This window comes from Hirundo rustica, chromosome 8, assembly GCF_015227805.2.
Source record: "Hirundo rustica isolate bHirRus1 chromosome 8, bHirRus1.pri.v3, whole genome shotgun sequence".
NCBI lineage: Eukaryota > Metazoa > Chordata > Aves > Passeriformes > Hirundinidae > Hirundo > Hirundo rustica.
This window is the reverse complement of record NC_053457.1, coordinates 13,458,108-13,483,509: the sequence shown is the minus strand read 5'-3', so window position 1 is coordinate 13,483,509 and position 25,402 is coordinate 13,458,108. Positions and strand designations below refer to the sequence as shown.

Sequence of the window (25,402 nt, the reverse complement as noted above, 5' to 3'; positions counted from 1 at the left end):
CTCTGAGCTCAAGTGTGGCCAGGTGGCTGAAAAAATCTCACTGTCCTTTACAAAATCCCACCTACAAAGGGATGAGCAGCACAGGGCTCGTGAGCTCTGTGCCTCTCGAGCCAGGCTGACCCGTGGTCTTCCCAGGGAGGCACTGACTGTGCCTCAGCAGAAACGTGCAAGTATTCTGAGATCCACAGTGGCACTGCTATGAAGTTCAAAATTAAGGAATGCTGGCATAGCTAAACATGCCCTCTTCCCAATGAAAGCACCACCAATTCTGCTGTGTGTGAGCAACTGGCCTGATGGCCAAATGATCTGCCGACTGTGCTGGCCATAAACCACCGATGTTTGTTTCTTTGCAGGTCACTTGACTGAGCAAAGTCCCATAAAAATGCAGGAAATTTGCTCTTCATTGCAGTAAATATATTCTTGAAGTTTGCTGAGGGGACCAATAAAAGTTCACTGGGGTTTTCCTGTAGAGGGAAATCTGTCTCGTGGATGTGCACTGCTTCTGTTCCACTGACTCCAACAAGACCCAGATGGGCCAATTCTGAAAAATGGACATTTATAAGATATCTTCTATTCTTAAGGATCATAATGGATCCTTTATGATCCTCTTCCCCTTTTTCCCTGCCACTTTTTTTTTGCCTCCCTTCCTTTTCAAAGATACACATTTAACTAAACTGGAACTCTGTGCAGGCAGAAGGCACTATCCCAAACTGGAAATCCACTTGACAGACCTAAAGGTCGTGGCCTTGTTATTAAATCACCTTGTAAATTGATAGTGCCCTTTAAATAATGCTATTTTAGGGAAAGATGCCATGGAATTCACTGGGTAATATATGCACTAAAGTCCTCAAATATAATTTAAAAAGCATATATACATTCAGCCACCTCCGGTTCACCTAAGGAATATGAGATAACAATAACATTTTGAGCATATATGAGTGACACACAAGTGGTGAGCCGCCAAACACGCCCCTGACACGTATTTTAATTAAGCAGAGCCAGCCAAAAAGAAATAATTCTCAAAAAGGACCTCACAGTTGTATCCCTTTGCTACTGTTTGCTGACAATGTCATTAATATTCCTTTGAATTCAATTGAATGATAGACTATACCTGTTATTCTCCCAAATACAGCCCTTGGGTATACCTGGAAAGTTCAGCAGCAGTCATGCAGCTAAAGAGCTGCTGACATTCATTGGAATCTGCTACAGCCATTCAATTTAGAAACAATTCTAGCTTTGGTGTCCCAAGGGGCCTGAGACAGAGAACTGTAGTTTGGCCTGAGAACCTGGAAATCCTAAATTCTGGCTTCAGTTCTGACTTTTACTGCAATTTGTGCTGAAGATCTAATAATCTCTTGGAGATTATTGCTAAAGGTCTGGAAAAGGAGAGGAATGTGAGAGAGCAGATGTGACTACGTAAGTTCCCAGCTCTCTCAGAGCATCTTCAGAGATGGTCCAGGCCCAAACATAGGCCAAGGTAAATCTACTGAGAGTGGAGGCTGAAGAAGGACATCTTTCTCAACTTTAGCAACCCTCCAATTCTATGGGACTGGAACAACACCTGGAGCTTTGAACTGTGAGAGACAATGTCACAGAGAACCAGCTGCCACTTTCCTGCCAAGAAAGTGCTCTTCTCTAATGTCCCTTCGTCCACTTTCTGCTGAATTACAGAAACCTACAGCAAAAAATGTCCAAAACAAAGCTCTAATGGAAGCACAGGCCAGCGGGATCAATGTTAGTTCTGCTCCCCAAAGTGTGGGATCCATTCCTGGATGAGTTAGTGGCCCCATGTGCTGAAAGTGTAAATGATTTATAGGTCTGCTGGTTCTTGGGCTGCTCTAACAAGGTTGAATTAAGCTGTAAAAACAAAGAGCAAGAGAAGGACTGGAGTTTCATCATCTTGAGGTCTAGCATTGAATCACACCACACTGAATCCGTTTCAATTGTGAACAGCATAATATATTAGAAAAACATAATATTTTAAGCCTAGGGCAGAATCATGTATAGCTTAGAGGGGTTTGTTCACAGGTACTTATATAAATATTTTCCCAGTTTAAGTATCATTTTGAGTTTCACTATCATACAAACCCCAAAAAATGAAGTCCACCTGAAACTGACTAGGTTTTTTGTCATTGGCTTTGATTTCCCTTCACAAAATCTTATGTGGTAATTATCCAAACCCTAACTGTGCCAAGGTTCACTACAAACTTACATAACCCAAAACTACCAAAACAAATGGGCTTTCTTTACTAATGCTTTGCAGACCACAGCCCTAATGTTCACTTCTTGCTATTTTTCTCACTTTAAGTAAGATAATATGTAGCTTCCCTCAAGTCTGCCTGAATGGAAACTCTATTTCTCTATACAGTAAACAAAATTAAATTTCTCCTTTTCATCTTTCTTTACAAACTTTATTTTTTAATTGTTCCTACTCTCCATTTGCCATTTAATAGTTTTCTACACTAGGTGCTTCTATGGCACAAAGTTGGTAGCATCTAACTGTAGCACAGGTTTACAGCTAAAATGATTTAGTATATAACAATGCCAAACTCCTTTCAGTTTAATCATCAATCAACCCTGCATATTTAGACCTCAGGCAAAAATAAATGTGCTGAATAAAAATTATCAAATAAATTAAGCTATATTACCTAGTTTAGAGAGACAGGTATTCAATAACTAGAAACAAAATGGAAAACTCACCACTAAAAATGATATATCGGCATGTTAGATGAGACTCTACATTATATCATTCTATCAAAAAAAGTAAAATTTTCCTTAGTGTAAAAGGAAGCACAAAACCAGGTATCATAGCAAGTAATCAATTAAAATACTTGAAAAATAAAAGTAACAGTGGTGTCCAATATCTGATTGGCAACTACTGAAACATAAATTAAACAAATTTCCAATTGCTGCTTATGGGAAAATTATGCAGATTAGAATTTGATTAGGTTTATATCATGAGACTCAATTTGGACTTTTAATCTATTAAACTCCAATAAATGAGGCATCTGAATAGCTCCCCCGAGCAGCAACAGTAATAACGACAGCAGTCATTTTTTGGAATATATATTCTGACAATTTCTTTAGCAGACGAGTCCACATCTTTAAGTACAATTACTTTGTAACTTCTACAAAAAATTCAGGTGTTTGCAGTGAGGAAATGGATACACAAAAAATGCTTAAACAGTGATTTTATGATAATCAACATCTGTCACTCTGTTCTAGCAATATTGTTTTTCCATCAACTTGGACTTACTTACGGTCGACTTCATGGTCTATGTGGGCTAAACAGTGCCAGCAGACTTGCAAATTACTCAAGCTGGAACTGAGCTGGAAACCTATGGTAAAATGTCATTAATTTCTCTACAGGCTGGGTCAAAACTAAAATCCCACATTCAAGGCTGTCTTGGGGAGCAAAGATTGAACTGTGAAGGCTAAAGTCCCATTTTATCAAAGAAATCTGAACTAAATTCCCAGAGCTGAGCTTTGACACAGGTTGGATTCAGATCAAGACCACCTCCAATTTATCTGGCAGGTATGCTTCATAGCCCTTCTGCATGTTTCCTGCCGTCTAATCTATTTGCAAGTATACAAAAGCTCCTCTCCTATATTACTCTATATTGTAAAACGCAAATCCTCAAAGCCTCCTGACTAGAGAGAATGTTGCGCACATGTCCTGTCCTGCCAGATTTTGCCAAATCCTAGAGAAGCTTTTTGTCGACAGGCTATCTTATGCACATAGTCAAGTGCCAGTAGGTAGGTGATAAAAAAAAAACAAAAAAAAAAGTATTTTCAACATTTCAGGGTTTTATTAAAGGCTCTTAGTGGAGGAACATGGATCCTGTGTTCATGTGTGAATATATTTCCTAAAAGAGGCTTTAACACGGAATTTATTTCTGGCACTCCAGCTTTTAGCATGCCACTACAAAGGTTTTCTGCAAGCCAAAACTTTTTACCAGGACTTCAAATTGAACACCATAAATGGGGGGGGGGGGGGGGGGAACCAAAACCCAACCAGTCATGCTTTTTGTCATTCAAAGGCTACTGCCTTTTGTAGCACACAACTTCAGAGTAGCACGTCTGTTAAAGACATCTTTGTACGCATCATGTGTGAAATTAATATCAGTCTATATAATGCTATATATAATGCTTACTCAACTGACCTTCCCCTGGAAAGCACAATAAATCACACAACCTTTTCTTTCTACTCCTTTTTTTTTTTTTTTTTTTTTTTTTTTTTTTTTTTTTTTTTGTCTGTCACCATTTAAAAGACCCAAATACAATCTGTGCAATTGTGGAATCAGGAGGAATATGAAGTAGGTCTTTAATTAAGTGCTCTTGAATGATGCACCATAAGCTACTTATAATACCTAAGGCTGTGTCAACAAAACTGCCTGAAGATTAGTAGTGATACCACTGGTATCACTGGGTTCACCCAATCTGTAAAGTGTGGGAACCTCTGCTTCAGTCAGAATCAAGAATTCAGTGAGCAAATTATGCCTCTGATGGCCAAATCCAAAGCATACAGACAGCAGCATAAATAAAGAGGAAATGTTCTCAAATATATCAAGAAAAAAGGAAAGGTATTCAGAAAACCAGTGAGGTAGAGTCTGCTCTTAAAACAAAAATTCCATTGTTAAGTCTGCACTGCTCTGGCTCACTGTCTTTCTCCTCTTACAAACATTAATCTTAAAAAGAAAATTAATTCCTTATCATGACAGAATGACTCACTATTTTATCAGAATTTTTTCCAAAATCTGTAAGAGTTTTCCTTACCTCTGACAGCTCAAATGTCTTTTTATATTTAAAGAAGTATCAGCAGAAGTGTCTCTACACCATCTCCTTGTTTATTTTATTTATATGGGATCTGAAACCCATTACACTAGCAAACAAGCTGTTAAAGACAGTGATAACAGTAAAATGTAATGTGGTATTCTTTAAGCAGTGAAAATTAAATGGCAATCATAAAATGTACACTACAGTATCCAGTCACAGTACAGACATCCTGAAAATTTCCAGCAGATTTTTGTGAGGTTTGTTTTGTTTTGTTGTGGTTTTGGTTTTCAGTATTATTATCATCCATGCATCTAAATACTACTTTATTCTCTACAAACAATTATCACATTGACTTTCCTATCCATTATTGGTTAGTAGAGAGTTAAATCGGTTGATAAAATATAAAATGTTCTCTTCCTTGTTTTAATTTCATTAGTACCAATATCAGTGGAAATAGCTCTCCTTTCCATTAGGCATTTTGAATATTTCTTAGATTCTTTAGTCTATTTAGTATTATTTGATAGGATTCTGAGAATAAATATTCAAGTTGCAATGTGGACTTTTGTTGCTAGCGAGGTAGTTTAAGGAGTGGTCATTTTGAGCCAATCTAAAACATAACCTGCATATTTTAAAGGCCGATTTACATGTGACAAGGTAAGTTGCCATAAAAAAAACCCCCAACAACAACAACAAAAAACACACCCAAACCTAGATGGAGTCCAAATTTTTTGAAGCACCCTGTCTGTTTAATTCAGCCTACATCTTCCACTGAAAATGGAAGACATGTCCAGACAGATGAGTTTATATATTGCCACAAAAGGACTGGATATTTAATTACAAGTTAGAATAGAAACAATTTGCAAATTACTGAGGATTTACAACAGATATATACAGTTTCTAAAATACACCGCTGAATATATTAAACAAAATGGCCAAGCACCTGTTCTGAATTTTATTTTCTTTACAGCATGAACTATTTTTGAGCAAGTTCACACTTGTAGGTAATGGCTAATGGCTTAAGAATGTAACTATAGGGTTGTTAGTTCTATTAATCTATCCTCAAAGAAAACAAAGTTTTCTCAGGCCCCACTCTACACTGCTTGATTTCAGTCTCTCGTTCTTTCTTTTCAGAGGAGCTGTTTTAAAAATGTCTGCCTGTTTTTGCCATCATTTGGAGGCGCACTACTAAGTCAAAGAACAAGCAGACTGGCAGGAATTTAGAAAACCCTGCACGGCCATCCAATCATACTGTAAGCCTGTCTACGCGTTTAAGAAAAACTGTCAAACTTACAGAAAATACACATGCTGTTAACACTGTAGGGATACTTTCCCTCTCACTACTAACCAGTAGTCATACTCTAAATTAGTAATTAGAGTATTTCACAATTTAAGTTTAATAGAAAATTTAAGCAAGCAATCAAACTTCAAATCAACATGAAAGGTGGAATCTCCATTATACTTCCACAAGATCTACTTCAAAGTTCTAAGGAAAGTTTGCACATATTGCTATGACATTACAAACATTTTTAAGATCTTAATCTTGTCTCTAAATAAGCCACTACAAAAATTCCCATTAGCAATAAACTTATTTGGGTGTGTTGAATACAAATAAATTACAAGAACTAGTTCAGAACTTTCTTCAACAAAAATTCCTACCCTATCACTTACAAAATTAATAATTTACTTTTTTCAGCTCTGGTTGGTTCAGACATTGAAAAGCTGCAAAAATACATTATTAGGAGCACAGCAGTATTGATTCTCCAACAAAGGCTGTGCCTCAAGTCAGCCTGAATATCCCGTTCTGCGGATGCTGAAAGGACTAGCAGGTTCTTGATAACCAGAAACTAACAAGCTTTTAGAAAATGCCTATTATGAAAAGTCTGGGCTGTCTCATATTTAAGTTTGTCAAACTTAAATCAACAGTTCTGTCTTGAAAAGAGAATGCTAAGAATTTTATAAATTTTATTTAAACCTGTCAAAGTTCTGCAAATCACTAGCAGGTGATAGATTCCGCTTTTCTACTTTGGAGATCACAGACTAGGATTTAACTGGAAAGAACAATAATCTAGGTTTTTCCTTTAATGTTATTAGACTTGTAAAGTCTTCTAGATACTGATGCTTTGTATCTTCCACAGTAAAGCAAAGCCAGTGACACTGATCTCTGAAAAAAAAATCACCTTTATGTATATAAATAACCATTTATTAAGCAAACAATACGTAGTGAAGCAAAGAAAGACACCAGAATTATGCTCATGAGGCTGCCTGCTGTGGTACATTACTTTCAAACTATCTTGTATTCCTGCAATATATTATCTATATGTTCCATTTTCTTGAAGTTATCTTCATAATCAAGATGCTATCACAAGTATCATGGGCACTGGAACTATTTTTAATTTTCATTTAAAGAGCAATTAAAGAAAGACAATGGATACACAAGATAATAAAGTAAGTGATTAGCAGCATGCAAATGACATAGGCTTAATGATAATACCCTGCTCTATTCTCCAAAGGGCCTGTTGAGAGAAACCCTTCCTACATGTGGTTGTGCAGCTAATGTGCCTCAGCCTACAATTACAACATTGCTGACACCATTAACCACTGAAACAACATCACTTCATGAAATCCTTGTTGTCTCATTAAAATGCAAAGGGTCAGGTAATTTACCAGCATTGTGTGTCTACTTTTGTTGTAGGTAATTAGCAAGCATTACCCAGCATGGACTCCTACTGGGAAACAGTTAAACTGTGAAATATTAAAAAGAATTTTTTATATTTGATGGGAATTTGAAAGATTTAGAATTATAACCTCAACATACCTCTGTATTCAAAGCCATGAAACACAGACCTTTTACACATTTAATGTCGTAAGATTTTTACTGGATACTTCTGAAAATTAAGTTAAAATCTAAAAAAATTTCCTTAATATAATTTGGTCTAGATATGCATCTTATGCCATTAAAACTTTTAGAAAATACACAGAGGGAGATGCAAAACACCTTATAATTTCTTAAAGACTTACATGTGGTTTCTTAAAAATCAGTTTCTAAAAGTTAAAACACAGAGGTTGGCAGAGTACATTCTAGTACTCATGTTCCCTTTTGCCTTGCTAATTGCAGCCTCATATCACTCTTTAAGGGAACCTTGATAACATTCACTATCGGCTCATGTCTTGTCATGGAGCAGAATGGTCTCTTATTCTTTAAACGTAAGTTTTGGAACATAAAACACATTCCAATAAAAGTGAACAGAAAATTATGAATTCATTAAACTACTTTGGTATCTTGTGCTATATATAATATTTATATTCCAACTACTGTAAAATATGCTTTAATATCTTTAGGCAACTCTAAGGACTTAAATATTTATAAAATGGCTAAAGATAAAGTATAGCTCTCTTATTCCTACATACAGATGATGTAAGGCATGCAATCAAAGACAATAACACTTTCAACCCATTTGTCATCTTAAAGGAGCCTTTCAACTTCAGATCCCTTGTGTGCAATCTACATAAGAGTTGTTGCCTACATAGGCAACTCCAGAGGAGTTTGCTCCTTAAAAACTACCAAGAGTGCTATACTTCACATAAAACAGGGTTTTCTGAAAATGGAGACAAAACTATAAATTTGCAGGGAAAACAGCTCCAAGTGGGGCTTCAAAATACTGCTGTATTTATCTCTGGGACATCTGGGAACAGGAAGCATTTTGATTTAATATTTCATAACATAGAGGCAATTGCTTCCTAGCCTGGTGTATAATTAATGCTCATAAAAAGAGTGTGGTTTTTTTATTCCTCAGCATCAGAAATACACAAAATAGTACACCTTCATAATAGGGGGTTTGCTTTTGAGATGTTTAACAGCAAATAATAATAAAATTGAGTTACCATAAATTTGTAACAGTTTTGGGATGCTTAAATATAGTTTAACTGTGAGATCACATACTTGAAGTACTGTATTATCTACCTCCTTCGTCCTGTTTTATTTTTCTCTGGCTGAAGCAGAACGTATCTTAAAGTAGAAGAGGAAGAAGCAATTGTGAAAACTTAAAGGTATTTGGGTTAGGACCTTACAGAATTTCTCAAATACAGCAAAATTGTGTCAAAGGAATGCGCCTCTCCAGCCATTCACCCAACTCATTTTTAGTGTTTTATAAGCAAAAGAATTTAAAACCCTCTTCTCTTTAATAGTTTTTCTCTCTTTCCAGGAAAACTTAGAGAGGGGTAGGAAACTGCTTTGTATAATTCTAGTAGGCAACACTGGAGTCCAGCTGCAAGGAAAGGTACCAAAAGATATGAAGGATACTGCATGGGATCCTTCCTGTCAAGGGCTTCACATGAAGACTGGAAGCCTACCAAGGTCCTAACAAAGTCAGTTTCTACAGCACAGGAAAAAAGTGGAAAAACCTCTCTCCCACCCAGTCTCTTTAGTTTACTTAAGTCCAAATCTTGCAAAGACCTGCACATAATCTAACTTTACACAGGTGGACAGTTTCATTGAAGTCAGAGAGATTTATTAACCTGTATAACATTGAGCACATAAGTTTTGGAACAAGCAAGGCATTAGATTGTAAACTTGCCAGGGCAAAGGCCATATTTTATTCTTGTATATATCAGGACTATGACAACAAGCTCTTAATTCCACCTAGAGCTCCAGTGTGCTACCATAAAATAAATAACTCCTATCAACTGATCCATCTAGTTCAGCAGGATAAGAAATTATGTGCATGTTGCAAATAGGTAATACTGAGTTATTTATTACAGTGACCTGATCTTCAAAAATTGGACTATTTTTTTGTGAGTAAATAGTGATATTGGACATGTCTGGCCCTTATCTCATTTTTCAGTTATTAACTTCATTACTTAGGATGGTCAGCCTTTGTTTTGAAAAGTTCTAATGAAACCAAATGACAACAAACACTTCAAAATTTGGTTAGTTAAAAAAACAATCACTCAACCAAGTAGAAAATTTTGTTAATTGGATCATTATTATTTTTGCAACCACTGATGCTAACAAAAATACAAGGAACTTTCAGAACCCAGTATAAAAACATCCTTAATCAGATGTTAACTCCTACTCTAAACTATCAATCCTGCAAGCCAATAACCCTGATGTCAATGCAAAAAACCATTTTTGAAAATGTGACTGGTAGAATTGATATTGTCTTGGAAAACATTTCAAAACATCTGTGTGAATTAGGTAATTGTGAATGAGCTTTAAGTATACCAAGCATTCTGCAATCTAAAAGACAAGGATATACAAAGACACTCAGGAATCGAAGTGTTGAAAAGAGTAAAACTAATGTCATAGCTCACTTTGACACTTTAGAACTACCCCAAACCCTTTACTTTCTGACAGCACTATTCATTTATTTATTTTTAATATTACATCTCAATTTAACATTCTACACTTATAAGCTTTCCTAAGGATGTTAAGTAGCTCCTTAAATTCTGCAATTATTTAGTGCAGATAAACAGAGTTTGATTTTCTGTATTTGAAAGTAAGGTTTTTTATTCTTGTGTTTCATGAAATGTAACAAATTAAACATAGCACTGCAGTTGCCACAGAATACTGAATTACATAAAAGCCTATAAATTAGCCCCATCTATGATTATCCAAACCTATATTCTGAAATACTAACTTTAAACCAACATCCACTAAACTCCCCTCCTTCAGGAACAAAACTATTTCTTTGAATTTATAAAAAGTTTTCTGTAACGTCATTGAAATACAGTTATCTCCGAAAATAGCACAAAACCTTTGCTAACAAAGCACTTCAGACAGTATTTATCCTTTCCCCTTATTTAAGAATTTTCTCTCATTTTCAATCCTTTTGCTAACATTTCAGAGATAAAGCCATCAAGATTTATTTATTGGTAGAGGTGGAAAAGAATACATTACCTGCAAGCACAATGGAAAGCATATCTCAATTTCATTTTAGTAAGAAATTTCTTGCAGCGAATTGTGAGACTAAGTTCATAAAACTTTGCAACGATATGAGAATTAATGATCAGATTGTGAAAAAGATCTTATGAAACTCTGTGGCTGTTTCTGTCCTTTCAATCAAAGTTTAGGACAGCTCCAACAAAAGGTGACAATGAAGTCATAAGTGATTTTTAAAGGAACTAAATCAAATGAAATTAAACTTGTAGCAGGCAATTTTACCTTGTGCAATCTGTTACACTTGAAAATTGGTGTGTAAAATTCAGAGTATGTTTACTTGATTTTACAGGATTTTCCCCAGATGAATCCTGCCATGATGTATGAAATGTATTACCCAGGAGTTCATTCAATCTTCATGTTTTGCTCTTTATTCTTTCTTGTTGGAGGATCTATTATGAGAACTGTAAATGAGGGCCCTAAAAAGATCTTTCATGTGTTGAAATAGTGTTCCTAGGGAAAATTCTCCTAAGTTGAAGTCATTCAGAAAACAGCTGCAATTGTTGCTTTGCTGAAATACGTCTCCACTGCTGTACTGTGATCTGTCTTAGAATGTCTATGGAAAAAATGTTACTATATAGCCTCCCCTTTCTGTACTTTAGACCTGCTTGGAGCTATAAGATCACTTTTCTTTATTGTTTAGTAAGTGTTTTTTAATGAAATGTAGTGCTCTTATTATATAGGACTCAAAATAAGCTCTAAATCACTATCCAATAAAAGAAAATTATTGAGTTGGATATCTAAAGTTACTACCCAGAGGCTACTCTGGTACAGTATTTATAAATCTCTGAACAGTTAGGTATAATTGTCTTTCTGGGTTTTGGGAAGAAAGCCAAATAGCAGCTTTAGTTACAACTGAAGATAAATATTTTGTGTTGGGCCATGTTCATCTGGTGGATAAAATAACAAGTAAATTCCACCCAAGTAGGAGTCTAAGAAAAAAAAGGAAACATGAAAAACTAAATGGGAATAGTCAATAGATGATACTTGAAGAAGAAAGGATGGATTTATCAACAAAATGAAGGAAAGGAAAATTACCGGAGGTCTCCCAACTTAACAGCCAAGGCAGAACCCATCCCATACTTGGTCCTCTTGGGTGCTTTGGAAAAATGTTATGATTGAGGAGCATATGTTATGACTATGGATCTAATATTCTCTGGTCTGCTCTCCAAAATACTCCTTGATGAAATAATCTCAATTTCTGTTTGCAGGAACAGAATGGGAAACAGAAAAGAAAATAAAAACCGATCTCCAGTACCTGGGGGTGACCTTTTCTTGCAACACAAACTCATACCTCTACAGATCTTTCTAGGAAGACAATCAGTCAATCAGTCAAGGTCTGTAAGAGGGAATCAAGATAAACACAGGGCTTCCTTGTCACAAATAAAGCATCTGGTTGAGTTTATAAATTTGTGAAGAGATGGGCCAAGCTCCCACTTTACAGAATTTTGTACTCCAAAATCTGAGATATCTTAATGAAACAATAGCTTACTGCAGCTCCAGTGGGAAACACTTTGGCCTTTCTGTCCTTGGAATCTAGGTTCTAGGTCTCCCAAAGGCAATGAATTGCCTTGATGATTTCCAAAAGCTCATTTTCAGGACAGAAGAGTCTGCAGCCAGCCTTAACCTCTAGCAAGCCTATGGAGCTGCCCAGTCAGCTTTGAAATGATCAATGCAGACAGCCCTAAGAACACTTTCAACAGAGAAATCTGAACAGCACGGGTTTAATTTGAAAGAACTTCTTATTCTTTTTGAGTAGAAGTATGCATTTATGTAAAGGAGACCAGAAAATCCTTTCAGAACTGTTAGTAAGCTTTTCCTCCTAAGGAAGACAGCTTGTCTCCACACAGTTCTGTGTAGCCATGCATTTGGTTGTATGCTGCCAGACAGCTGATGATGAACACAGATTTGACAACGTAGATAGTTTACTGCCATCCCCTCTGGATATGCCAGGTCATTTGTAGCTCTGGTCCAGATTATTAGTTTTTTCCCATGTCTTGGAACTTTGAGTTGGATTTTTCTTCTGTGGAAGATTGAGGCACAGCACTGTGCTTGGGTAAGATGTAATTCTGGCCGGATCAGTTACGACCCAAGATGGCCAAGTCAGTGGACAAAAATGTTGCTGCACTACCTATAGAAGGTTCAGATAATTACTGTTAACCAGTTCAAAAATCTGGGGATGTTTTAATACCCTAAGAAGATACTATCAAGTCTTCATTCCTATATGAGAATGGCTGTGTTTTAAGTTCACCTTGAACTAGTAATGAGAAAATCCTTTATTGATGCAAACCAGATTAATTCAAAGCTGATTTTTTCAGCAGTTAATCCATTGGGAATTCCTAGCCCTATTGTTATAGAACTTTCCATTTCAGCAAAGTTTGTTGTCATGTGTCCACTCACCTGTTCTTTCTACAAGATCTTTCCTATCAGATTGCCCCTGGGTTCCATTTCAAAGGCATGGCCCTGCCTGGAAAGGCCACGTTTGGATAGATGCAAAGAGTTGGCTAGTGATGGATCTCTATATACTAGGACTGAGGGTGACTTTAGTGTTAAAGCAAGTGATAAGGATGAAACTCTAAGAAAAAAGGAATGAAATCCCCAAATTTGTGGATTCTTTTCCGGCTACCAACCTGAAGCAAAGGAGTTATGGATATAGCCCTGTACTTCAACATTTGCCAATGACTATGGCTTATCTGATGGTTAAATAAATTTGCATCCTGGTTTTATGGCACCCTTCTTTTACTGGTATCATCTTTTGCCTAAAGCTGAAATTAAATAACCACAGATACAAACTAGAAAGATCCTTTATATTCAATAACCATCAATTAAATTACAGTATTTTTTTTTTTCTCAGAAATGTAAACATAAACTATATATCAGGTTTTCATATGAGATTCCACTGCTTGGTGACTACACAACTATACCTAATACTATTTATTTACTCAGAATAGCAAGGGTAAGGTCACACTACTAAATCCCTCACCAAAAATCTTGCAGCTCAGCCCATGTATTTCTTACACTACTCACATATTTTATTTCTTTTCTTTTCAACACTCTGTAACAAGTCAACTGACCTTCAGATTTTATTATGTCAGTGTTTCTGATGATCAGTAACAGAAGTAAGATAAAAGAAGAACACAGAAGATCTGAAGCACAATGTTGATGAGGATGTCGTAATTCAAAATCACGCATTAAGATTTAAAAAAACTCAGACTGGCAATACTGGAAGTTTGTATCAGCCAATGTGTTACGGATAAGTATGATGAGCAATACACAAATGTAAAATGACAACTTGCTCTGTAAATAAAGGTACTTAATTGCCAGTAAGAATCTGTGAGTTTTTTCTAATATGTTGCTTGTTGACCAGCAAAAGTTGAATCACCTAGTTTACGTAATTGTCATGATAGTTGTGTCCACCGTATGTTAAAGCTGCATTTCACAGACCAAAATGTCACATTGCATATAATTTTCAGTGAAGTTTGTGCTATCTACTGATCTAACTGCTTCTGACAGTCTAATCATTTTGTTCAAGGCCTTTCATGAAAATTTACTGTATTGAAAGGAACACAACCAATTCAGGAGTTGTGGATTTCATAAACAGAGAATTTAATGTGAAGGTAATTATTTTCTGAAGCAACTAGGTTTGCAAGAACCCCCCTCCTTATTCAGTGCTCCCAATTAAAATAGGCTGCTGATTACCTGTCTTATGTTATGCTCTGTTTCCTCAGAACAGCTATGGAAAGAGCTACCCTTTTTTTTTTAACCTTCAGTCTGGTATTTACCTGAAGAAACGTCAAAAATTTCTAGGAGTGTGCTCACCTATTGTTCCTCTGCTTCTCTGCAACAGCAACATTTAAAAGGGCTAAATGGATTTGGATTATGGCTAGTGTACACTTCCAGACCTACAGTGGCTATTGTTGTAGCAGCAACCTGGTATTAAAGAGTCACGGGACATTTCAGTCTGGAAGGGACATCTGAGGGTCTCTGGTCTTATTTCCTGCTCTAACCAGGGTCAACTATGAGGTCAGACCAGCTTCTTCAAGCTTTATGCAGTCAGGTCTTGAATATCTCCAAGGATGGAGGTGTTCATGTGATGCCTGAGACTGGATATTGACAGGTTTCTCTGTCCTCACTGAGGGATGGTCTGACCCTGTGTACTCCCAGAGGTAAAATACAACCATTGAGTACTGGAAATATCTCCAACTTCTGAGCAAAGATAGAAAATTCTCTCAGACTGTTTGTCTGAGAAGAGATTTTTGCTTAAGAAGAGATTCTTTATTATTTTAATTATGTGTGCGATAGGAGAGAGATTAATCAAAGAATAGCCATCAGCCTGGTAGTGGAAGTACAGATTTACTTTTGAGATACAGAATTTCAAATCCCAGGTCTAAATCAGCAAAACAAGGTACCTCTATGCCTGTCTTCCACTTCTGCAACAAGTTTCCTAATCATTACTATAAGCTATCACAGTGTGAGCAAGTCGGATGCAGAAATTTATGAGGCAAGAACTCTAAAATATTTGGGGTTGGGTTCTTTCCAGACCACAGATTTGAAACTTTCAACACTCATGGGATTGAAAACAGTTTCTTCCTTTTCTTCTCTAAATCTGCTTTTTATCCAGAAAATTGTCCAGTTTGACTTTGAAAACTTCAAACTTTTAGCTTCCTGGTACAATTCAATTCCAGTATTGAATTCCACTATTTTACTGCTGATTCTAAGAAAGAATTTTCTATGTTCACATTTCTATATTCAAGAAGTTACACTGCAGCCTCTGAGTTTTGGCACATAATTCCTATATCCTGATTATAGAGTAGAGAGGAAAACCTGAACTTAATCTTAGTTCTCATAGTCCTTGAGGGAAAACTATCTCTAGATCAGGCTCACAGGGAAACTGCAGACCAAAGCACAATCCTTTCCACCCACATTTATAGCAGAGCTAGATCCAGAGGGAATATTTACTGCTGCAGTTAATAGGTTTATCAAAGGTAGGACTTCAGCTGCATAAGCTGCAAGACCCTTCAGGGATGGGAAGATGATTGTTTTTACACTGATGGCCTTTGCCAGGGTGCTTATGACTGCTTTGCAGCTGCTTTGCACAGGCACATATGGTGTAAAATAGCCTTTGGCTACCTATGAATCAGTCCCCTACTCTCAGGAAAGATTGAAAGATTTTGTTCAATGTCCTTAAATGGGATGAGTACATGTCAAACTATGGGAAGAAATCAGCTTTGAGTTAATTCTCAGTGGCTCCTTAAGCAAGAAGGCACCAAAGATGTAAAGAAAATTTAAAGTTCTTATTCTTTTTTATTTTACTTTTTGGCTTGTGTTACTCAAGCCTGTATTTTCTCTGTACTTTAAAAGTGTTTTACATAAAAAAAAATTTTGTTAGACGGAAGCTTCAGGTATTCCAAAGAATAACTGCAAGTTATCATCAGTTATATAACAGCAACTCATCCTGCAAAGGAGGCCACAGTGAGAAAACGACACTTTTATATATCATCTAGGAAAACTATAAAATGAGAAAAAAATGCCAGTTTCATGTTCATTCATTTTTCCTCTAAAAGATGTGCTTTGTGATGTAGCAGAGAAACAACGTGACTGTCCCTTTAAAAGCCATCATACCAATCAGCAGGTTTAACTGTCAAGCAAGCTGATGTAGGGCTCTTTGAATTACTGAGTGAGGGATATTCTTCCTGCCAGGTCCTGTCCCCTGTAGGCACTGCAGAGAAGTATTATAGGGCAGTCCTTACCTTGGGAATTAGCCTGCAAGACCCCAATGCTGTCATCAAACTGCATAGATTTGATGTTGAGTGACGCCAAGATGCATTCCTTGTCCTGCAGCGAAGCATCATCAATATTATTCTGATTGGCTGACAGGATAACGCACATGTCGCAGAGGTTGATGTTGACAGCCCTTAAATCAGCCCGACTTAATGGTGTACCCTTCGGCACAGGGAAGAAAAAAAGGGGGGTGCGGAAGAAGAAAAAAAGAAAAACAAATTAAAGATTGAGAAGGAGCTTTGGGAAATTATTTAACAAGTATCTTTTTTATGCTCTGACATTAAGCTGGTCTAACTATGTGCCAGGGAATAGGAGATGTGTGCTAATCTAAAGGGTAGTTGGTGCTGATGGCAGCATTTTAGGTTCAGTCTCAATACTCAGTCAAGCTATTACTAACAAACAAGAAACAGGAATAATGCCAGCATTCTACATCTCATCGGTGACTTGAAATTGTCTTGATTTAAGTTGCTATCATGTGGCAACCTCTGGCTCTCTGAACGTAACAAGGGGGGTGTTTTAAATGTCTATTTATCTACTACCAAGCCACAATGGTCTTGGGCAAAAGAACAGCAATTTAAACAGGAAAGCATTACGTGTCCTGCACATTTGAAATGCAATCAGGACAAAGCTATTTTTTCCACCTAAAGCAATACACAGAAAAGGTTAATCCTTTTCAAAGCACGCTTTTGGTGCTTCTAGAAGGAAAACACACTGAGCTTCAAAGCTGTGTGATTAAACCCTCTGAAACAGAAGCAGGATTTATCCTAAAGTGCGCAACTTCTGCAATGTTCCCCGTTGCGCAATCGTCAGAGAACGGAATCATTAAAACAAAATGCTGTGGTAGCCTGTGGAATTTTTTCATAGTTAATGAAGCTATGACACTTAACATGGTATTTTTTGTTTAGAATTACACTTGCCTTTCACATTCAACAGTCAACAGCTGCAGTTACAGAATATTAAGTCTACATCACAGAGGCTATGAAGTCCAGGAAAAACACTACTTTTTTTTTTTTAATGGAAACTAGATTCTACTCTACTGCTTCACATGGTTTGGTACACAAAGACCTCACTGATGAGGAGACATAGCTGTCCCAGGGTCATGCAGTGACTTTCATAAAATCAAGACCATCTCCTGATCATTCAAGGCGAATATCTCCTGAACTCCACTTAGAGTAGCCAATGCAAGAGTGAATTTAAGATGCACTCAGTGAAGGAAGAGCTCAATTCTTATACAGTGACTGGCAGCCTAATTATTCCATGAAACTTTCAATAATTTGAGGCATGGAACCTAGTGAAAAACAGTATGTATCACACAGAAACGATTTCATTACAAACTGCTCAAAAGTTAAAATATTATTATTCCAGACACCTTAATCCTGCCCTTTGCGCCTGTACTGTGCACCAAGTGAAGCAGGATTCCTGCGGGGAAAAATAATATGCAATCGTGTAATTAATTAAAGGCTCACTCCTAATGATTTTATGCAAAGGGACAGAATTAAGGCTGCCTGAGGATATTTAAAATTGGCATTTGCCTACTTTTTAAGAGTTTACTCAGCAGCTGTAAGGCCTCTTTTAATACAGACTTTAAATTCCTTTTTTTTTTTTTTTTTAAACGAGAACAAATGTTTTTCTATTCAGCTGTAACCACATCTCCATCAGATATCAGCAGCAAGTTTTACCTTGTGAATCAAAGCACAGAAAAGTATCAAAGTGGCCACCCTTGAATAGGTTCCCACAAGTATAATCTCAGAAACATAAGTACATTTTAAAATTAGTATATTTAAATCAGAAAAATGCTATTTTTAACTGTATATCAGTATTTTGAACCAAATGGGCTGGGAAAAAAAAAGGAAAAAACAGTAATGAAGTCTGTGTCATCTTCATCACCCTTGATTACTATGTCAGATACAATTCCTTTATAAAATTCTGTATTTTTAAAGCTGCATCAACTAACTATTTAAGCTGTTCAAGTCAAAATTAATCTAAAGCTATTCTGAATTTTGGAGTAAACTGGGAAAAGTAAAGCTGATGTAGATTTCTCTAATGGCTCTTCAGAATTCAGAATCAAAACTTTGCAAAAACTCATTATAATAATGAATGAACATTATATACTGGAGGCAGTACCAGGATTCTACTTTGCTCAATAGTTCAACAGTATTATCAACTTAATTCTGATTCCCTAGTCTTTAGCCTTCACAGTGACTGGAATTAAAAGGAATTGGCAGAAAGAGGAGGATATTAACTGACCAAATCTGATATTGACACCATTTTTGTGACAGCAGAGAATCTTGTGACACCATCTGCTGGATCAGGTTACAGAAAAATGCCAAGGGCTAACACTAAAACTGCATTTACAGTAACAAAGACCTGCAGTCTGAATTAATCAAAAAGCAAAGACAGTCCTTTCATTCTACAGCTATTTTTGCAATTATTCAGTTAATTATCACATCAATTTATCTATTTTTAGCTGCTGAAATGAAATTATTAAGGACTAGTTAACTCAAAATTTGTCATTCTTAAAAAACATCTAAACTAACTTTACTATATAACATGCTGAGCATTTTCTTTCATACTTATTCCATGGGCTCCCATGTGTCATTTATAGCTACGTTCACCTAAGATCACCAGCTTGGAGGGCTTCATTTGTTAGTCCTGGAGCTCTTGGTTCTACATTTGAGTGAATCATAATGATATACAGGAGAAAAAGGACCTTTGCAGTTTCAGTGGCTGTGCCTACTAAGATCAATAGGAGCTTTTCACTGATTTAAAAAGGGTCAGGGTTTTGCTGTACTTTCATACAGGGCTCTGAACTGATAAAGCAGGCTAGCCCACAGTAGGTCTTTCTGAATATATATAAATATTACGTAGACATAGTAACAGTAATTTTTCCAAAGGTTTTGTAGGTATAAAAACATAAATAATATCATAAATAACGACTGTCATTCTGTCAGGGAAATCACATCAGAACTGGCTCCATGCAGGGCACTACAGTGAATGTTCAATACATAACACAGCTAATACATCTCACAGCAGCTGAAATTCATCCGATGAGGATGATGAGGAACCAAACACTGCAGCAAATATCTTCTAATAGGGTCTCACAGGGCTCTGTTTTTATAGACACAGTAAAGGGAAAATCTAAGTCCTCAGGCCTATAAGTAGACAAAAGTAAAAAAGCCTAAGATCAAAGTCAATATGTATCTGTCCAGTTGGTGTCCTAAATAACAAAGTATCAATAATATGGCTTTTGAACTTACAGGCAAGATTGAAACCTTGGGGAAGTTATGCAGTGTCTCCCATTCCCTTCTCAGGTATTCAAGTGAACCCACAAACACAATGTGCTTGAGTTCATGGTAGTGAAAGTTGCTGGCTCGTAATGGCATCACTAAATTTCTTAATCCAATCAAAGCAGATTTAACATCCCCAAATATGCAAACGACTACATGCCCACTTAAAACTGTCATCGCTGCTTCACTTCGAGTCTAAAAAAAGAAAACAAACAAAACAAAAAGACAAGGGAAAAATGAAGCAAAGGGAATCTCAAATCATATATTGAGTTTAAAATCAAGAAAAACACAACTGTCAATATTGTTCATGGACAAAGAAGCAGTTTGATAACAGCTATTCATTTTATCCTTAGTAATATTTCATTAAATATTCCCAGCAGGAAAAAAAAAAAAAAAATTGTTCTTGCTTGCATATCCTTCAGCATTTGGGAAGACTTTGTATTGGACCAAATTCTGGTCCTGTGCAAATTCCTATACATGTGGATTTTTTACTCAGGTAAAAAAATCCACATGTACCATTTCTGTACCATTACACAGAAGTTCTGCCAATGAACAAAACTAAAACAGTAGTGATCTGCAAAATTTACCTCACTTAGACACAGTATATGTCATATTTCTAAATTACAGAAGCTTGGTGGTGCGCAATTAAGACTGGAACATGCAGCAGATATGCTCATTATGTCAGAAGAATGGAAACTTTGATTAGAAGTTTTCTCATCAGTTAAAAAATGCATGAGCTTTCAATTTCTCCAGGGCAATGACATTGACTTTCATATAGCTTGACCAAAAGAGTCATCTTGGCCTTTCAAACAGCAGAAGACACGAGCCAATCCTCAAGTGAGGCGTGTAAGTTGCCCCATGCCTCTGCCCATGCGTCTGGAATACTCAGACTTTACAAGACAGAGACCAAGTCTTGAAAGCAGGTATGTAAAAAATGTCACTCCATAAATCAGCCATAAATCTGTATGTAGCCATGTATGGCAAAAATCTCTTCTTACTACCAGACACTGCTGGAATGTTGCAGAGCTAAAACAGACCTTGTGCAGAAAACTTAATTCTTTTCTGACTGAGACATCATCAAGCATCAATTAGAAGACAACCTGGGAAATCCCACCATCTTCAAATTATGCACTAATTTATACTTGTGTGGTCTCTAAGGACAGCATTAAATTTGCATAGATATGAATGTAGACATAAATTGTGGACTGTGAGTTTGAAAAGGCATAGGGAAGCATTTTGCTGGCAGTGTCTTTCCCGGCAATGATGCATGAAGCAGAAAGAACCTGGACAGACTTGCAGATTCAAGGGCTGGTAGTGGAAAAAATTAACATGGCATAACCAAGAGATGATGACTGAGTCACTCTCCAGCACCATTTGTGGAGGAACACTTTTCAAAGTAGGGCAGCATGTAGTTTGTCAGCTAAAATACGTTTGTACCACAAAGGAGGATTTCTATCTCTATTACAAAGTGTTTTACAGCAGGGCTACCCATTCTTGCTAGCTGATTACAAATAAATGACACTATTTAAAGTTGTTCAGGCAAACCCCATCTCAAAGCTCCATCTCTAAAATTTGGAATTTACTTGCTTGACTATTTAAAGACTGGTATTGTAACTCCAGGCAATGTAAGAGTTATTATGTAAACCCCGGAGGAGAACTGGAGACAAGCTTTTAACCCCTGATTGCTAGAATAACTAGGGCTGTCACCATCGTTGGCTACTCCATGCCACAGTGCAGGAAAATCTAAGAGAGCAGGCTCAGGAAAAGCTTTATGAAGTACGACAAAGTGAAGATCCACAGGGGAGTTCATTTCAAATATAATCAGTTTTGCTTGTGAGATCTGGGGTTAGTTACTTGCTACTCTTAGGTATGAGTACATGAACACAAGTGGCATAAACTTTCAAAATAGACTGTGATAGGCCTCCTAATTATTTTTAATGACTTTAGTCAGTTTGATGTTTTCCCCAGCTAAAGAAATGAAACAAACATAGACAGGGCTCACTACAACGTGCTAGAGTCAGAGCAGGAGCACTACAGGAGCACTACTTGCTCTGGCCTGTTTGGGCATCTTGAAATATTGGAAATTGAGAGAGTTCTAAGAGAGCAAAATTAATAAAAAATCAATAAAAAATAATTAACAAGACATCAATAAATAAGAGGTTAAGTCAAAACACTTGCCGGTGTTGAGTCATTACTGCCTTGTGTATAGAGAAAAGTGGGGTATGTAAGCATTTACGTATTTCTAATCTTAATCCTCTGAAGATTTAAACCAAATACACAAATTTCAATTTATGAAAAAGGAATTCCCTATACTGGATGAATTTTTATCATTGCACTGGGCATAAAGATTTATGTAACCAAAATTCTTTAACCAAAATCTTAGCTTTGGTTTCATCACCCTGTGCTTCTGGTTTCAATACATTGGACTTTGTAACAGTAGAGACTAACTTATTTATCCACTAGACATCAGTTCTATGATTTAAATAACCTTTTTTCAAACACATCTTATCATCAACACCTACCAAAATGACCTTTTCAATGTCTTTGGCTGGACACCAATGAAACATCCCTGTAGAGTCGTATTTTTTCACGTTGGCATCCATATTGTCAATCTGTTCGTTGCCAGGAATTAACAAGGGGTCATGCCTGGGGAAAAACAAGTTGAGGACAACATAAATGGAAAATACTATGAATTATGGATGGAAAGATATCCCAAGGGCTGTGCACAGAGAGGGATAAAAGTAAAAAAATTAAATGTATTTACACTTTTACATGCTTTCAATAAAGACATTTTTAAACAAAAGCTGGATATAAACAAAAAATTTAATTTTTAAATTTTGGATGCAGCTTCAATAACTTTCTATTCTCTTCTATACCAATAAGCATTTAATTTTATACAGGATTTTCTGACACCAGCACAACCATGTAAGTTTTTTTCCTCTCCAGTCCCGCCCCTTTGCAATACATATCGAAGTTCCTATAGACATCTGCAATGAAGCAGAATGGATAGGAACAGAGCCCCATGCTGACTGAATGGCATAAGTATGGAAAGCCAATTACTTGCTTTTACCACATACAACTTCTGACGTGATGCTCTTCACAGTAAAAGCTTTAACAGGCTGCACTTTAAATATTTTAGCAATTTGCCCAATCATATTTTGCTTTCCCAAACTGAAGCCCTTTAAAGATTCAACAGTATGTCATTTTAGAGCAGACTGACTAACAAATGCCCACATCTGGAATACATGATTTTAATACCAAACAACAATGTCCATTTTCTCTGACAACTCTACCTGTGATAACCTTCTAAGTGTTTCTGCGGCAACATTTTAAAGCACAAGGCTTCTCAAAGGAGAAGCAAATGAAAGACATTTTTATGAACTTGCTCTCCAGATACATAGCTACATCTAAGCACACACACATAGAGTTCTTTAATTTATATGCTAAAATCAAACATTAAGATAAGTACTAAGTGATTCCAACACTCTCACATGCTGGTGAAGACCCCTAAGTGACTGCATTATACAATAGCATTAGCAGAATGGTATTCACAAGGTACTGGGTAAACTGACCCTAAAATCATAATACTATGATTTAATAGTGCTTTGTCTGGAAAGCTACAGTCTTTACACCTCAGGTTTTCGTCATGAACACTTGAAATATCTTGATATAGAATTGTAACATTTCAAAGAAGAAAGTATTTGCAATAAAAGAATATACTAAGTACTCTGAGACAAATATCCAAATTCTAAAACAGTTTGCCCTTTGAAGCCTGTTAAAGAAATGGCCATATTACCTGAACTCTTAAAACAGGGAAGCTTCCTGCTTTTAAAGCTTTCAACCAGCACGCTGTGGTGAGACCCTCTCTACTGCGTGGACTGCTAAAGCACACTTTGAGCACAGTGTGTGATATAAGTTAATTTACCTTGAACATAGTGTGCTATGTTACCATGCAACCTACACTTGTATTCCTATGGAAAGTATAATCTCAAATTCGGCCAAGGTGATCAATTAGTGTAATTTCATAGCCACTGATTACAGATCAATCGAAATCACTGGAAAATTCCCATGCATTTCACTCAGACAGGGTCAACTCCACAGAAAGTGGCTCAAAAAAGGTTGAGAAACTATTAATACAATGTTCCATTTAAACCAGAATCTTCTGATGCTTTAAGACAATCAATGCCCTACACGGCAAAGACATAAGTCAGACTCATCTGAAAAAAAAGAAACACTATGTTTTCAAAGTTTTGAAATTCTCTCAATAGAGATACAGTTCAGTGATGTCACTGTAACCCACTGGCAGCAGAGAAGCACTAGTGGACTACCTGGAGGTCCTGATCCTACTCCAAGCTGCATAATGACAGGTCTTGCATAGGTGTGTTCCCCCTTTTGTAGGAAGCAGAGATGATTAAACTTTATCAAAGGAGTTTGTTGTGGGGGCTTGGTTGTTGTTTTGTTTGCTTTTTTTAATTTCTAGAAAAATATCCTGACTGCATTCTCCTCCTCCATCCAGGAGCAAGATGCAGCTACTGTCTGCAAGCTGACTGAGATGCTGCTCGTTGGGCATACCCCACCTGCTCAGAGTTGCAGGTGGTACAGTAAGATCTGCAGCCATTTGAAGCCACTTCCATTTGAAATGTTCAGACAACATCTAGTGATGCTCTGTCCCAGCTATTTCTTTCTAATGGAATGTGTTAGCTATATGTCTGAAAATAAAAAAGTTTGCCAAAAGATTAGGAATCCTCAGGAATTTCCACTGAGAAATGTTTTTCTGTCTATTGTTTTAGGCTTAGGGTTTTTTTGCCCCAATACTTTAACAATACATCTCTTCATGAGTTTTTCTAGAGGAGCACTTCTAAAAAGTTCATTTTCCAAAAGCAAAGTTCACCAGTCAAATTACCTTCTTTTCCTTTCGGAAATCAAGCACATATAGGAAGGAATTTTCCCCCATCCTTCATCAGAGGAACTATAATAAATCAGTTTTTAAAAACGCCCTGTTCTGATTTTGTAATCAGTGTTTCCCTTCTGCTCTGAGATTTAAAATTAAATAGATGACCTCAAGCTTTAACACAAGTGAGTATTTAGCAATCCCAGACACAAAATGATTCACAAAAATAATTCACAAAAATGATACAAATTAAACTGAATGTTAGAACAAAGCAGGTGGTATCAGATATCTGACATCCAATAATGGTCAACTGCTTGAAGTTTGAGGCAATTTTTAGAGTGAGAGTGCTTAAAGCCTAGCATAGTTCTTTTGGGCTTTGCATCCTAACAGGGAACATTCAAAGTAGCTTCTGACAAAGGTTCATTAGAATATTTTAGGCTTAAATGTAAGTGGGCTGGGGGAAGAACAAAGCATATGAATTATCAGATATAACTCCCTGTTGAAGTTTTAGGTTAACATGTTGTGATTTATTTTTTTTTAACCTTTAGATTTTTGTTGAGCTTTTTTGTTTTGTTTGTTTTTAAACAATACATGCATTTACTTGCAGTATCATAAACTGTTTAGACTTTGCTTTACTGCTTGGAGTATAGAAAGTGGGAACCTTAAAGGAAGCAAACAGGATGGGGCACACAACATGAAAGCATGCTAAGAGATATTATTGTACTACTTTTA

The 25,402-nt window shown here is 36.5% G+C and overlaps 1 protein-coding gene across 21 annotated transcripts in view; it reads right to left on the bottom strand.

The window, feature by feature from the left end:
• KCNMA1 (potassium calcium-activated channel subfamily M alpha 1) overlaps nt 1–25,402 on the bottom strand; it is a 434,865-nt gene that overhangs the window by 27,851 nt on the left and 381,612 nt on the right. For all 21 annotated transcript variants that reach the window (XM_040071955.2, XM_058421618.1, XM_040071957.2 and 18 more), the window contains 3 exons: nt 22,302–22,425; nt 19,750–19,974; nt 16,462–16,654 (listed from right to left, as the gene is read on the bottom strand). In XM_040071955.2, coding sequence (XP_039927889.1) covers nt 16,462–16,654; nt 19,750–19,974; nt 22,302–22,425 — 542 coding nt within the window. The remainder of the gene's footprint in view (nt 1–16,461; nt 16,655–19,749; nt 19,975–22,301; nt 22,426–25,402) is intronic.